At 43.4% G+C, this 14449-nt stretch overlaps 1 protein-coding gene across 1 annotated transcript in view; it reads right to left on the bottom strand.

Annotated features, from left to right (window-relative positions):
* LOC109530824 (pleckstrin homology domain-containing family A member 7-like) overlaps positions 1 to 14449 on the bottom strand; it is an 82617-nt gene that overhangs the window by 3709 nt on the left and 64459 nt on the right. The window contains exons 10-24 of the mRNA XM_019894722.1: positions 13171 to 13673; positions 12113 to 12659; positions 11647 to 11730; positions 10832 to 11002; positions 9092 to 9145; positions 6867 to 6932; positions 5812 to 5892; positions 5591 to 5740; positions 4772 to 4873; positions 4578 to 4689; positions 4089 to 4219; positions 3547 to 3744; positions 2889 to 2979; positions 2696 to 2784; positions 2371 to 2562 (exon numbers count right to left, since the gene is read on the bottom strand). Coding sequence (XP_019750281.1) covers positions 2371 to 2562; positions 2696 to 2784; positions 2889 to 2979; positions 3547 to 3744; positions 4089 to 4219; positions 4578 to 4689; positions 4772 to 4873; positions 5591 to 5740; positions 5812 to 5892; positions 6867 to 6932; positions 9092 to 9145; positions 10832 to 11002; positions 11647 to 11730; positions 12113 to 12659; positions 13171 to 13673 — 2571 coding nt within the window. The remainder of the gene's footprint in view (positions 1 to 2370; positions 2563 to 2695; positions 2785 to 2888; positions 2980 to 3546; positions 3745 to 4088; positions 4220 to 4577; positions 4690 to 4771; positions 4874 to 5590; positions 5741 to 5811; positions 5893 to 6866; positions 6933 to 9091; positions 9146 to 10831; positions 11003 to 11646; positions 11731 to 12112; positions 12660 to 13170; positions 13674 to 14449) is intronic.

Below are 14449 nucleotides of genomic sequence, written 5' to 3'. Positions count from 1 at the left end.
TTTTTTTTTTTTTTTCATGGAAATGTCCAGGATTTTTGTAGCATTATATATATCTTTCTGGTAATTTTCTTTTTACATTTTTCAAGTAAAATCACAATTCAATCCTCATGATATTTCACTGTTTTTCCTTGTATTGCTTCATCTTTTTTCTGGTAATAATTTTTTCTTGTAAAGTTCCTTTTTTTGACATCATAGTTTTCACACTATTGGCAAAGGGTGTTATGACTTATTTCAACTTTGAGTGACGTTGAATTCTCAGAATATATATTTTAATTCTAGCTCAACTTTATGTATAGAATTTCATAAAATTACAACTTTCTTCTCATCACGACTTGATTCACGTACAATAATGACTCCACTTTCATATTAAAATGGATCAAATGTAAACTTTTTTTCCTGAGTGTTTCTATTATTGTAATATATCTACTCTTTTCACTTTCACATTCAGTAACTTTCCTTTTTTTTGAGGGGGGGGGGTTGTTATGAAACATCGCAACTTGATGAACCCAACACTGCAATTTTATTATTGTGACATTTCAACTTTTGCTAACATCACAACATTCCCGCTGCTAAGCTAAGCGGCTACACGTTAGCATTATTACCAGAAATGTGAAGTTTGGCATATCTGAAGACAATACTTTCATTTGTAAGTAGCATTTCAAGATTTCTTTTCACTCCTTTGCAGTGACGCTGCCTCAATGCGTACTTAAGACATCATAAAGCATGTGGCCCCTCAAGATGGGCGGTAATGTTGTGAATTTAACACAACTAAAGACAGGAGTGGCGTTTTTATCCGGTGTTGAGATCTCATGTACTTTTTTTTTTTTTTTTAACACACAAGAATGCTATAATTCTCAATTATCCCAGTGGGATACAGTTGGCCAAGTAGCCTTGAGTCCGTTTCCCCTGGTTTCCATTTTTGTTTCTCGCCGCTTATCTGCTCCCTTGTTAAAACTTCTCTCATATACAATATATATCATTTGTTTTCTTGGATTTCTTTCAACATAACCACATTTCTGCATCGCTTCAAACCAGCATGGCTCGTCAACAATAGACTGCGAGCTTTTTTAATTGCTTTTAAAAAAAGATAGCATGGAGGTATTTAAATGTTGGAGGAATAAATAAGATCAATAAAAAAAAATTAAGGTTCAATATCCTGGAAGGTGATGAAATATTGGTGACTTATTTGCGATTTTTATGAACTGAAAGGACAAACAAGTGCAATTTTGTAAGCGTGTTGTCATCGTTAGCATAAGTAGCATCCCACAGGAAAAAAATGAAAATTCACTCAACAAGAGTAACAAAGCATCCATCACAGTGTTTTGTATCAATGCCCATCTACAGAGCACGCAAAAACGGCCTGCCTTGGCCTCAAAACACATGTTCTTATGAGATGGAAAATTTGATTGGACACTTTTTTTTGGGGGGGGGTGAAATTTGATTTTTTTCGTTATCTGAAATCAAGACTTTTTCATCTATGTTGTACTGTATCGTCTCTCATGTTGTTAAGTAAAATATAAAATCTCTTAATCTTTAAATGTCTTTCTCTTATTATTATACCTTCAGACATTAAAATTTGATTTTTTTTTTTTCTTGTACATTTTTTTTTTGTAATCTATGAGCATTTCGTGACGATGTACAAGTTTCCCAGCCATGATGAGCTAAGTCGTTTTCATTTGTGGAAGCTGAAATATTGTCGCCAATGACGTCAGTGCAATAATTTTTCACCTACACAATAAGATTCTCCCGGGTGTAAATACCGAAATGTCACTTTGACGCATGTTAGCATTATCATTCGTCTCTTCGCGTTGAACTGACAAAGGAACCCAGCCTGCCGTAAACTTACGCGAGGATGTTCAAAGATAAAACAAAAGTGTATCTAAAATAGCAAAAAATAAAATAAAATAATTCGGGACCAAGGCAAAACCAGATAATGCGAAACAAGGCACTTAGATTTTGACGAAAATAATGCGGGGTGGGGTTCGATCTTTAGCCAGCAGCATTTCCTGTCCAACCTGAAAACATTCCGGCTATGGCCTCTCGATGATCTAAATCTATATACCAAATCTCTACAAAATAGATTCATATATACTGTACAGCTATAGACTGAAAATATCCCTCAGTAGATAAATAAACGCCTTGGCTTCTCTCTGGTTCACATTCAGCGTCCGGTCAGTGGGGTCCAACAAGGCGTTCCTTTTGATCCCCTCCCGTTTTTGTTGTTCTTAAAGCATTAACCAAGCTAGCCGGTGGCTTGTTAGCTCATGCGGCTTAGCGCGTTAGCATCCCTGCTAGGTTACTATGCGGCTGGCTTCTGCGGGAAAGCGCAGTGGTGGAGGCCGTCGCCGCCGCGGGGTGGAGGTAACGTACGGAGGCGGGCGGCGGGGCGCTTGAGCGCTCGCCCTGGCTGAGGTTCCGTTTGCGCTCGCGCACTAGCGCCCTCTGGTGGCGCTTCATGCGCTCCAGTTGCTCCTCGGCGCTCATTCGGCCACCGCGCTGGGGAGGAGGCGTGCCGCTCGGGTACTCGGAGGACAAACACTCCAAGGCACTCTTAGGTCGCTCCTACAGGGAGACACACATGATGATGACAATGTCCCTTTTGTCATTTTTAGTTTCATTTTTGTACTTTCTATCCAAGTAAGTTCTCCAGAGAACAAAAGCGCTGTGATGGAGTTGAGTAGACGTCACAATTTACCCTGTCCACGGCGGTGTCGGGGCCTCTCCTCAGCGTGACGAAGGACGATATGGCACTCGACTGGTTCTGCCATGATGTGCCCGACAGACCTGCTCAGGTGGCATGAGATGATAAAAAAAAAAAAAAAAAAATGGAAGCTGATGGCAGCATTGACAAAGTTGCCAGTACACAAGCTAGTGTTACATTACAATACCTTTGTGGTCAAGATACTGATAATCCGCATCGTTGTTGTGGTGAGTTATGGCCAGCAGCTCGGGTTCACTCAGGAAAGAACGCAAGTCAGTCTGCAAGCACACAAACTTGGAAGTTGGAGTGGTTTGAAGTGGTCATGAAATGTGAAAGGATGTGGTCAATATGTAAATATTTCTTTACTGGGGGACGATATAGGACCGCACTCTTCCCAACTAGATCTGTAACAAACATTTTAAATATGCAAAGAATCCATGCTTATGTGCAAAATATGTGCTAATATATTTCATTTTTGATAATACTTTTCACAATGCATGTATAAAAGATTCACTATCCTGACACAACAAGAAAAGGGTTTGAAGCAAACTACAAAATAACCACTTTTTTTTTTTCAGTGCGAAGGGCTCTGGCAAAATTACCATTCAAGGTCGGCACAAACTGCTGAGCAAGAAACCAACCTAAATGCAAGAACTTATTTTGTGATTTTTTTTTTTCATAAAATGTAATTCACTCAAAATTTTAATATTTTTACTGTAGTCTGTCCTGCAGATTTTTTTCCCCCAACATTTTTTCATATCTGGGATTTTTCTTTCCCCCCACGTTCGGCGATTTGGGAAATGGGAAATACATAAAAGGATGGAGGAAATTGGTTATGATCGTACCTTACAGTCGCCATTGAGAGCGTTGTGTCCGCCCTCCCGGTCCCTCTTCCTCTCGTCAGACTGCCGCTTGAGGCCACGCACCGACATGTGGCGAATGACCGCCGACGCCTCCTTGGGCAGCGGCGGCACAGCGGGCGGCGTCTCCTCGTAGTCGTACAGGCGAGGGAGCGGAGGTCGGGGCGGAGCGTCATCCTCTGCCTTGGAGTCCACATAAGGAACAAGAATAGTTGAAATCAGTCAAGAACTGTCGATAGCAGAATTGAATGCGTCAAACAACACTCAATTTGGAAATTTTCGGTCGGCGACGAATGCTTTTTTAAAAATCAATCTGTTGGTGAATCAATGAATTAGATTTTAAAAAATCCTAAAGATTAGGCGATTCTTAAAAAAAATAGTTGTCTATGGGTTAATCGGTGCACAGCTAGGGAATTTTATTGTTGACATTTTGGTAATGTCCCTACTCTGGCTGGTCAAAGCAGGAGTGAACAAGCACTACTAATGCCGCTAACTTCTCAGACCCGACGAGGCAGAGCTTGACTTACCCACTTTGGCACAAAGTTGGGAGGCAGAGTTTGCGAAAAGACGCTCGGAACAGAACTACGAGGTGGAGGATGGATGTCGGCACTCGAAGAAGGCACGCTGGGCTCTGACACGGAAGGCACTAACTTCCTCTCTGTGAGCAAGTCAACAAGGAATGTCAAAGGAATTACACAGACATGTACATTTATAAAACAACAGTCAAAGAATTTGAAAGACAAATAAAAAAAACAAAAAAATGGAATTTTTTTTATTTAATTTATTTAAAGGGAATTCTCAATAAATGTTTTTTAAAATGTGCGTTTTTTAAGACATTTAAAATGTGCCCAAAAAAAAAATCCAAAGTAAATTTGGAGAAAATATGTGATTTCAAAATAATAAAAAAATGGAACAATTGAAAAATATATTCATAAAATTGAAAATAAATTTGTAAATGCTTGTAAGATGTCAAACAAAAAGTAGAAATAAGTAAATGATTTTATAGGAAAACCAACCTGGGTTCTGCACAGAAGCGATGGTAACTTTGTAGTTGGCTTTGCTGCCACTCAGTCCCGCCATCACATCCTCGATCCTCCACAGCTCGCGCTTCATCTCGCCCTTTTCTTGCTGCGTTGTCGCACGTGCGCACACAACACCAGAGTTGACGAGTGTCAATTCATTCCTATCCTGATGCAGTACCGGTCCTCACCTGTGGGGTAGCGTTGTGGTTCATGCGGGCCTGCAGCGCCGCCCTCAGCTGCTCCACCGAATCCTCCAGCCAGCCGTACTCGTCCCAGGCATGCGTCATTTCCTGCGGCATATCATAGCAACGGAAAAAAGTATTGAGTTCCGCAAAGCAAGGTCTATACGGGCAGGTTTGGAAAAGAAACTGAAGACGACGACTAAAATGATTCAAAAGATTACATTTTATGTAAATGACATGAAATGAATTCAAAAGCACTAGTCAAAAGAAACCCTAAAGATTTTTACAAAATAAATAAATTTAAAAGAAAATTCTTTTGAAAATGTGTTTACAGGATATTTTACATGTTTTAAAGAATTCTTATTTACAATAAATTGTTAAAAAGTAAAAAAACACAAATATTTTCAAAAATATATACATTAGGGGAGGAAGAAATATAAAAATGTTCGTTTAAAACTAGTTTAAAATTCAATTTCGAAATATATAAAAATGAATTTTAAAAGGCAGTTAAAATGTAAACTGCCATTCAAGAGCTAATGTGAAAAGTAATGCAGACTATTTAAGAGGAACAAAATCATAAATGAAAACAATTCAACCCATTTAAACAAATGAACAAAATGCACACAAAGTCAAAAAAATTAAAGTATTTAAAAACCGTAAACGCAATTTAAAATTAAATGGACAAGTAATTTGTAAATATCTTGAAAAGGAGAGTCAAAACTGTCAGAAAGGGTTGCGATGGTAGCTACTCAGGAAGGCATAAAAAGGAACGCTGACATGAGTTTTGCATGACAGAACAAAACCCCATCAAACATTTATTTGTACCGTGGATAGTCGGGATATCTGGGCCCTGATGGAGACCAGGTCCTCCTGAAGAAGTCTCTGCTGGTAAGCGATTTTGTGCGCGTGGGCCGGCTGCTCATGGAAGAGCTCCATTTGCTGGTGGGACACGTCCAGCACGCTCTCCAGCTTGTCCTGAAAGTTGCGCCGTGTCATTTACATTCGTTCGTTTGTATGGCAGCTGCGCGACAACACGCCTTCTTCACCTTATCCTTTTTCAACGAGCTGATCCGCACTTCCAAGTCCTTCAGGATCTTGTCTTGCTCACATAGCCGACTCAGCTTCACCTGCAGAGGGCGGTAAATATTATTTGAGTTAAAAATCTGAGTCCCGAACAGCCAGGATGGGTAAATTTAGTTTGACACATGATCTTACTTCTCCAACCAAGTAGAAAAATAGGTTTTGGCTGGCATCGTTTAATTATCTGACTGCAGGGTCCCGCGGTGGCAACATCCCGCCTTCGCTGTATTGTATGTCAAATGTAAAGACGGATAACCACTGAGACTCATATTAAGGTCATTTGCACAAAGTGGATGCGTCGAGCCGACACCTTGAATTACAGTCAGCGAGGCAATGCGTCCCATTAATAAAAGTGTGATTACACCGAAGCAAAGGTTTCTTCACTTTATCAAGCCCGAACATTTGTGTCATACTGTTGGGCCGAGAAAAAAAAAAAATTGCTCCCATGTGTCGGAACTTGAACTGGTCACCAGATGAATAATTGATTCTGCTTTTTTGATGTGATCCACGGTGCCGCCGTTGAATGTCATCCGCGTATCTATTTTATACTCATAAATATAGAGATACAAACGCAGCAAGGCTCATGTTTCATTAACAGTCAGAGAGTTCTCCGCTTATAATTTGTGTGTGCTATTTAATTACAAAGAAAGAACTTCACATACCTCAAGATCAAATTCAATTTGTGTTGTGAATCAGTCATATAAGGTGAAGAGAAATCGTACTAGTTAAACTGTGAATCAAAGTCGGTCGGACAAGTTATAAGGTGACTTATGCGGTCAACCAAAGTTGTACTCATAATAAAGTGAATTAATGTCATACTAGTGCAAGAGGAAATATATTCCAACAGTCAAATCACTTTTCAACGTACACCGTTTACGTTTTCACCCCGAAAATGTTCAGATTTTAAAGTCATATAGTTGATTTTGCCGAATTTGCTGACAACAAACACCCTTATAACGTAAACTTGAACTTGTTGGACGGTGAACTGAAATCAACTTGTAATATTGTGAATTCCACTCACGTCCACGTCACTCTCTGCGACCTTGACCGGCTTTCCCGACGCCTTCAGAGTTTGACTTCCGGCCACCTGAAAATGATCAATCCACATTTCATACGTCTTCCTCAAAAGTACGGAACATAAAATGGTGCGGAAACGACACAGACTGAACGGAGACTGCAATGCTGTGACGCAACCTCGCGTGCATGACGGCGACGACAACAAAGAAAATGTATCACATCGGCTGTTGCCATGGAGACCACAATGGACGTTTGAAGCCCTGCCCAAGTGGACACACCCAGAGAAATCTCAATGCCTCAAACGGAGCGTTTCATTTTCATCCAATTGAGTGACTGTGTTAGCATAGCTCGCTAATACCATTAGCTAATGAGGGGTGGGCACTTTTTCATGGCGGCTCGTATGGGAAGTAAATTAACTTATGGAATTGAAAAGTATGAGTTACAATATGTGGTCCTGGAAGATAACACTTGCGCTTGTAATTCTACTTGTTTCAGTTACAATTATCATTTGCAACCCGTTGAGGCACGAAGTTACGAAGGCTTGGTTCAAATATAACAGTGTGCTGGTTATAGTTAAGTCTTCAGATCTATCCATTATTCCAATGGAGCAAATTTGGTGGAAAAACCCAAAACAGCATGTACTTTTAGTGATCATGTGCAACCCGTTGAGACAGAAAACTACTTGAAATCAAATTATGACGCCCTTTGTTGATTCAAAAGTATTTTGTGGCTGAAAAGATGAGAGTGGCCAGAATTTAACATGCTTGCATGGAGCCCATTTAGCCAGTTGATTTTTTGGGGCCCAGATTATTGAACCGGAATGAGCAGCATATAGAACGTGCACTTTTAAACAATTCAATTCCGCAACATCAATTAAGTTCTTAATAGCATTTTTTTTTTCCTTGCGCACTGATTTTTTTTTTTGGGAGGGGCAGCCTGTTTTGGCAGCTTATAAATTGGGCCTGAGTGGAGAGTATGAGCACGGCATGTTGCTGTTAACGACCACATAACTTTGTACTTCTGTATTTTGATCTATTACGTGACCAAGAAAATCCTTCATGTAAAAAAACAAAAAAAAGACAGATAAACTTAAAGGCAGCCCGGTGGGCCAGTGTTAGCGCATTGGCCTCACAGTGCAGAGGTGCAGGGGTTCGATTCCGGTCCCTGTGTGGAGTTTGCATGTCCTCCACGGGCCTGCACGGGTTTTCTCCGGGTTCTCCGGTTTCCTCCCACATTCCAAAAACAGGCACTGCAGGTTGATGGAACATTCTAAATAGTCCCGAGGTGTGAGTGTGAGCGCGGATGGTTGTTCGTCTCTGTGTAGCCTGCGATTGGCTGGCAACCAGTTCAGGGTGTACCCCGCCTACTCCCCGATGACGGCTGGGACAGGCTCAAGCACCCCCTCGTGAGAATAAAGCGGATTGGAAAATTGATGGATGGATGGATGGATGGATAAAATTAAAATTGATCACACCCGTCCAACCAATGTCAGTTATCAATCAGGTCTTCTGATTCCACAACAGAAAGCCCTGCACCATGGCAACACAAGATGCAGCATTTCAGAGATGGCGCTAAAAGCAACTGGCTTATTTTCCACCACTGAGCGAGCCACAGCCACAACACATGCACTGCCGAGCCGTCCCATGCCCACTTCGTGACGCCGGCGTTTTTCTACATCACTACGTTGTCTACGTGTGTGTGTGTGTGCGTGTGCGTGTGTGTGTGTGTGTGTGTGTGTGTGTGTGTTGCAATGAGTGGGAGGGGCAGAGGGGCGGGGGGGACAAATGGCGGCAAGACACGTGATGCTGTTCAAGAGTCAATTGAACAGTCGCCTTCACATGCACGAGCACGCTGGATATGGAAGGAAACTCGCCCACACACACACACACGCACGCACGCACGCACGCACGCACGCGCACACACACGGAGCTTACGGTCAATAGCGGCCTGAGAGGCCCAGCAGTGCAGTGCAGTAGCAAACTGTGAACTGCGAGGATCAGGGGCTCTAGAGCTCTGATCTGCCGAGTCAAGAAAAGAGCTGCAGTCACGTGATGGCGGCCGCCTCTGGTTAAAAGACTCCGATTATTCATGTTATTGTCATGATCATTTGTGAGCTGAGTGGTTGCATCGATAAGTTGGAAGGGGGCGAGTGACGCGCTGGGCTCACATGGGTTCACATGCGTCGGGGTTGGAAAGAAAGTCAACCAACAGACAATCAAAAGGTCTGACCTTGAGGTCCAAATAGTCCAGGTCCTCCTTCAGTTGCTTGTACGTGTCGTCCACCTGCCACCCAAGAAACAATTTTAATTGACTATCATGGATATGAAATGGACAATTCTGTGTGAATGCTGAGAGACAATGTCGCCATGTCAAAATGGCAAAGTAGATCACTAATATTTTCATATATTGACTGGTTAAGTATCCATGGGAATATGGTTGATAGACTTATTTATTTCAGTAGCTTAATTAAAAAAAGAGAAACTCATCCAGATTCATGAAACACATGCCCCCACTCCGACCTGATTCCTTCAGTCGTTGTGCTTTTTTCTCGCGTATGATGTCATCGTGACTTTCAGAGCCAATTTGGTTAGCTGTAAACTAATTAAAATTGTTTTAAAAAATCTTTTTAAAAACTGTGTACAGTGCTGAACGGTAATGTGTCTTACATTATATACATTTCACTTCTTCCATTGAACTACTGAAATAAATGAACTTTTCCACAAAATATTTTGAGCATGGTTATCTACGTAAATCGGCACGTCACTACAAATCACTATCATCTCGCGAATTATTGTCTACAACTTTTTTTTCCCCCCCAAATCTAATTTAAAATGGGTTTGATGCCGCTGGCAGTCAAATGACTCATTTGTAAACCAAATCAATACATTTCGCTGCAACGTTTTTGGGTCCGCCTTGCATATTTCCAATTCCCCCCAGCAATCTCAAACAAATGTTCAGTATTTTTTAGCGAGTCAAGATTGCAGACCACAGATCAGATCACAGTCATAAGATGATTGATAGATTTTTGGGTTTTTTTTGCAGGTGTTCCCATAACATCACCAGCCAATGAAAAAAAAAACAAAAACGAGCACCTCCCACAAACCCAAACACCCACTCCGCAACCCCAATGTTATAGGAAAACATGTTCCTTCAATCACGTTGGAATCCACTGAGCGACATTGCATTCATTAGGAGAGAAATGCGTGTCTCAGCAGTCACATTCAATTCAAGTAATATTCACACGGATCACGAGAATTTTTCAGCCCATCTTATCTTTGCGCAGAAGCGTCGTTCCTGTCACGACCACAACGCTAACAACACAGACCAATGAAAACATCGTCAGCCCACGATCCAGCCAGCGCCACTTCCACAGCCAGCAAAGCAGCCAAAGCGCACAGCAGCCAAGGAAGCGACATAATACGTGACCAAAAAAAAAAAAAAAAACACACACATAAGCCAAACAGCCAAGAGCACAACACGCTGCTTCCTCTTAGTACTTGTGAGCCCGTCCCAAGATGACTGATGAGGATTTTGAGGTAGAGGCTGCCACTAAATACAATGCTGACTGACAATGATCTCCTATGCTATCTGCTGAGCCCTCGGTGGTTTGTTTTTCATTTTTCCAGTACTTTTTAAACGTTATTTTTTTCACTATGATCACCTTTTTGTGGAAAACGCATATTCAATGTATTTTTTTTTCGATTTCAAACGTATTCAATGGATGTCAATTATGCATCGATTTTTGCTATACACGGGCCGCCCCAGTTCCTCTAGCGAGGGTCCACTGTCGTCATTTTGAAAACACACACCCCGAATTGTTGCTTCTTCAGAACGCCGGAGTTCTTGCCCTGGTCACTATGGTAACAAAAGCCACATTTATCAAATACATGTTGGAAGAAAAGACCGCTTTCCTAGGGGCAACCTCTACCGGGCCTCGCCATGATGAAGGCGGCGGGGTGGGCCGCCCACCTGGGTTTCGCCCAACAGGTGGGATAGGGTAGGAGCGGGGCCGACGCTGAGGAGGGGGCCGGCGGTCGACAAGCCGTGGCGCTGCAGCTGCTCCAGCGTGTGCTGGCGGACGGCCGCCATCTTGGCCTGCTGCCGGCGCAGCTGAATGAGCAGCAGGGTGAGCTCATCGGGCTGTCCGCCGGCATCATTTTGACCACACACACAAACACACACCGGTAATTTGAAACCGTGGCTTTAAGCCATCAATTGAAACATTGACAAATACCAATTTGAAATTCCAGCCCTTATTTTAACTCTTCTATCCCTCATTTGAAACCCTATTTCGAAACCGTAACCCTGGCTTGAACCACCCAATTGGAAATGCAAAACTGTTTGCAACCCTAACCCGGACTTCAAGTGCGAAAAAACCCCAAACTTAATTTGAAACCCCAATCTCTGTCTTGAAACCCTAATTTGAATCCCCAACCCTGGCTAGAAGCGCTCCTCTGAAACCCTTACCCTTCTTTCAAACTGTAATTTCGCTTTAAAACCATCACTTGAACCCTAAAACTGACTGGAAAGCTACAACCTTGTTTGAAACCCAAACCAAAGGATTAAAGCCCTAATTTGAAACAGTAACACTTTTTTTTTTTGGCAATACTGCCCCAGTCTTGCATAAAAGTACCAGTTAGAGGATTAGTATGACATGACAGTTAACAACAGAGAGCAGCAGTCATGGAAATATTTGCATCTACAATATTGGTTGTTAAATGGATAGAGATTTTCTTTTTTTTTTTTTTCTTTTTTGAAAGGCATTTTAGCCGAGTCAGACGTACCGTTTTGCCGTGGAGGCTGGGCGCACTGACCGTGTGTGTCATGTAGTTGGATGGAGGCAAAGAGCGTCTGTCCATCGTGGATGCCTGCAGCACACAAAGCCTGTTTCAGTACAATTTCTAGACTAATATACAGGATGAAGTACTGAACACAGGCGTGAGTACTCTCACAGGCTGTGTGACTGTTCGTACGCGAGGAACTGAAACGATGATTGCGCTCAGCGGAGCAAACTTTGCAGTGTCCCAATGACTGACAAGGATAAGTGCGACTGAATGGTGGCGCAACTAATGAATCCAAGGTGACAAACTCCTGACAGCAAACAAGTGTCAACAATTCACATCATTTCTTGGATAAATGATGCTTGCTTCCAAACCGATTTTGAAACCTTAACACTAAACCTGGCATGAAACCGTAGCCCAGGTTTAAAAACCTAATTCATGATGATGATGATGATGATGATGATTTTACCTTGAAGACCTGCGACATGGTCCTGCGAGGTGAAATGGCAAACATTGTGTCCGCCGCCGACGCATCAGCCGAGGGTCTCACTGTCACGCGGCCGACCGGCGTGTGTGGGCGGCGGGCGGGCGACAAGGTTCTGCTCGTGCCCGGCGGAGGCCCCGGCGGCGGGATGTCCGCGGGCGAGGGCGGTACGGACACACAGCGTGGCGGCCCGTTGTGTTTGGCGGCGGGAGGAAGGGCGGATGGTGGACGGGCGCCAAAAGGGTAGTCCGGGGCGGGCGTATAGAGGGGCGCCGTGGGGCTGCCGTGGCGGTACTGCTGACGTTGCTGCCACTCGTACAACTGCAGCACCGTGTTGGAACCCGGGCCGCCCAGATCGGGGGTGAGGCGGAAGTGGCTCATGCGGTCCTGGGCATACTTGTACTCGCCGAGGCGTGCCAGCGGGGGGCTGTGGTGAGGGGTCTTCGGCCGGGTCTGGTGTGAATCCAGAGTGCCGAACTTGGGTTGGCAGGGCGGCGTTCTGCGGGGGAGGGTGCTGTCTCGGGATGGAGGACTGTCGTAAAACAATGCATAACAAGTGTCATTTTACTAAAACTTTGAGGGGGAAAAAATGTGTTTAATTTTCAAATAGAGCTGTAGCATGAAATGTCAGAAAAGTGAGGCACTAAGTATTTTCCCACATATAAGGTATCCAATTAGTCAGAGTCTAGTCAATTTCACGACAAGTTTTAAGCTTCAAGTCATATATTCGCGCAAGTGGTTTTGGCATCTCGTGTTCCAGTTGGCCAATTTCCAAAGGACGAGTAATTAGCCCTGGCAAAATGTATTTAAATTAGGCTTACACTAAAATAAAGGCATATGAACCATGAACTAATATCTACAGTTTATCTACTTCAATTAGTTGTTAACTTGCTAACACTTTTACTTGCAGTCTGTAAAGCATTCACTACTTGCTTAAAGAACTCTGACGATACTTTCATTACGTTACAATCAAGTGCCAAAAACATTGTCTTCAATACTTGCTTTGTATGTTCACAAAGCTTGGTATCATATCTGTCACTTACCCTTTGTGCTCGGCTTTCTGCACCTTGACCCACTGCTCCACTTGTCCCAGAGTACTCCTCCTCCTCATTTCCAGAGGGGCTTCCGGGACCCTCTGATACGTCCCCGCCGCAATCCCGTTAGGCTCCAAGATGGGGCTGGGCGTTTCCACCAGGCCATTCCTGGCGCTGACGCCCGTGGGCAGCGTGGAGGCGGACCGCGAGGGTGCTCGAGACGGCACCCTGGACACGGGCGCCGACGAGGACGCATGGTCTGGAGGCGGGACGGCGGCAGCCGTGGGGTTGGTGGGGAGGGAGGTGTGCGTGTCCATCTCCGTGGCAACGGGAGAGTCTTTGTGGAAGCTGTGGCGGTCGTCCGGCTGGTGATGTATGGGCTCCAGGAGAACCTCGTGGACGGCGGGTCTCTGGGGTTCCGGAGCCTTGTGGTTGTTGACGTGGTTGGTGGTCTGATGACGTATCATGTGGAAGTGAGCCGACTGCTCAGATGGTCTGAGGAGAGTCAAGAGTCAAATTTGAAAACCCTAATTCGGGTTTGAAAGTTGAATTTGGAATCCTAAACCTGAATTGAAACCCTACCTTGAAGCCCTATCTATGATGTAAAACAAATTAAAACCCAAGCTTCAAACCTTAATTTGGAACCCAGGCGAGAAACCTGAACAATGGATTCAAACCCAAAACAGAAGCCCTAAATCTGTCTTGAAACAGTAATTTCGAAACCTAATACTAAGCACAAACCCTAATTCTGAACTCTATTCATTATTTACAACCCTAATTTGAAACTCTAATCCTGACTTGAAATCCTGGATTGAAACTCTGGCTCAATACCCTAATTTGAAATCATAACCCAAGTTAGAAACCTGTACAGTACACACGTGACATCCAAGCAAGGAAAGAACAAGTTTCAATGGCAAGATGACACTATCATTTCAAGTCATTTGTACCTTAGGTCGAAATGCAGCATCTGAAAGCTTTACCGGGATTTTCATTTGAGTGTGTGAGGGCAGCCGATGTGTTTGTAAATGTGCTTGTGTGTGTATCTTGCTGTGCTTTTGTGTGTGGGTGTGTGAGTTGTTGTACTGCTGCTGTCTTTTTGCCAAGAACACTTTGTAATTAATTTGGTCCGACCTGACTGTTTGGGGACCCGCTTAACGGGCAATTTAAAGCTCCACCGCTTGCGTTCAGAAGTGACATTGGAGGGTAAAGTGAGGGTCAAACAGAACTACCGCTTGCCCCGAAAGTCAAACTATTCGGAGTTCAACCAAATTCGCTTCAAAAAAAAAAA

This window comes from Hippocampus comes, unplaced genomic scaffold (genome assembly GCF_001891065.2).
Source record: "Hippocampus comes isolate QL1 unplaced genomic scaffold, H_comes_QL1_v1.1 scaffold319, whole genome shotgun sequence".
NCBI classification, from domain to species: domain Eukaryota; kingdom Metazoa; phylum Chordata; class Actinopteri; order Syngnathiformes; family Syngnathidae; genus Hippocampus; species Hippocampus comes.
This window is presented reverse-complemented; position numbering and strand designations above follow the sequence as displayed.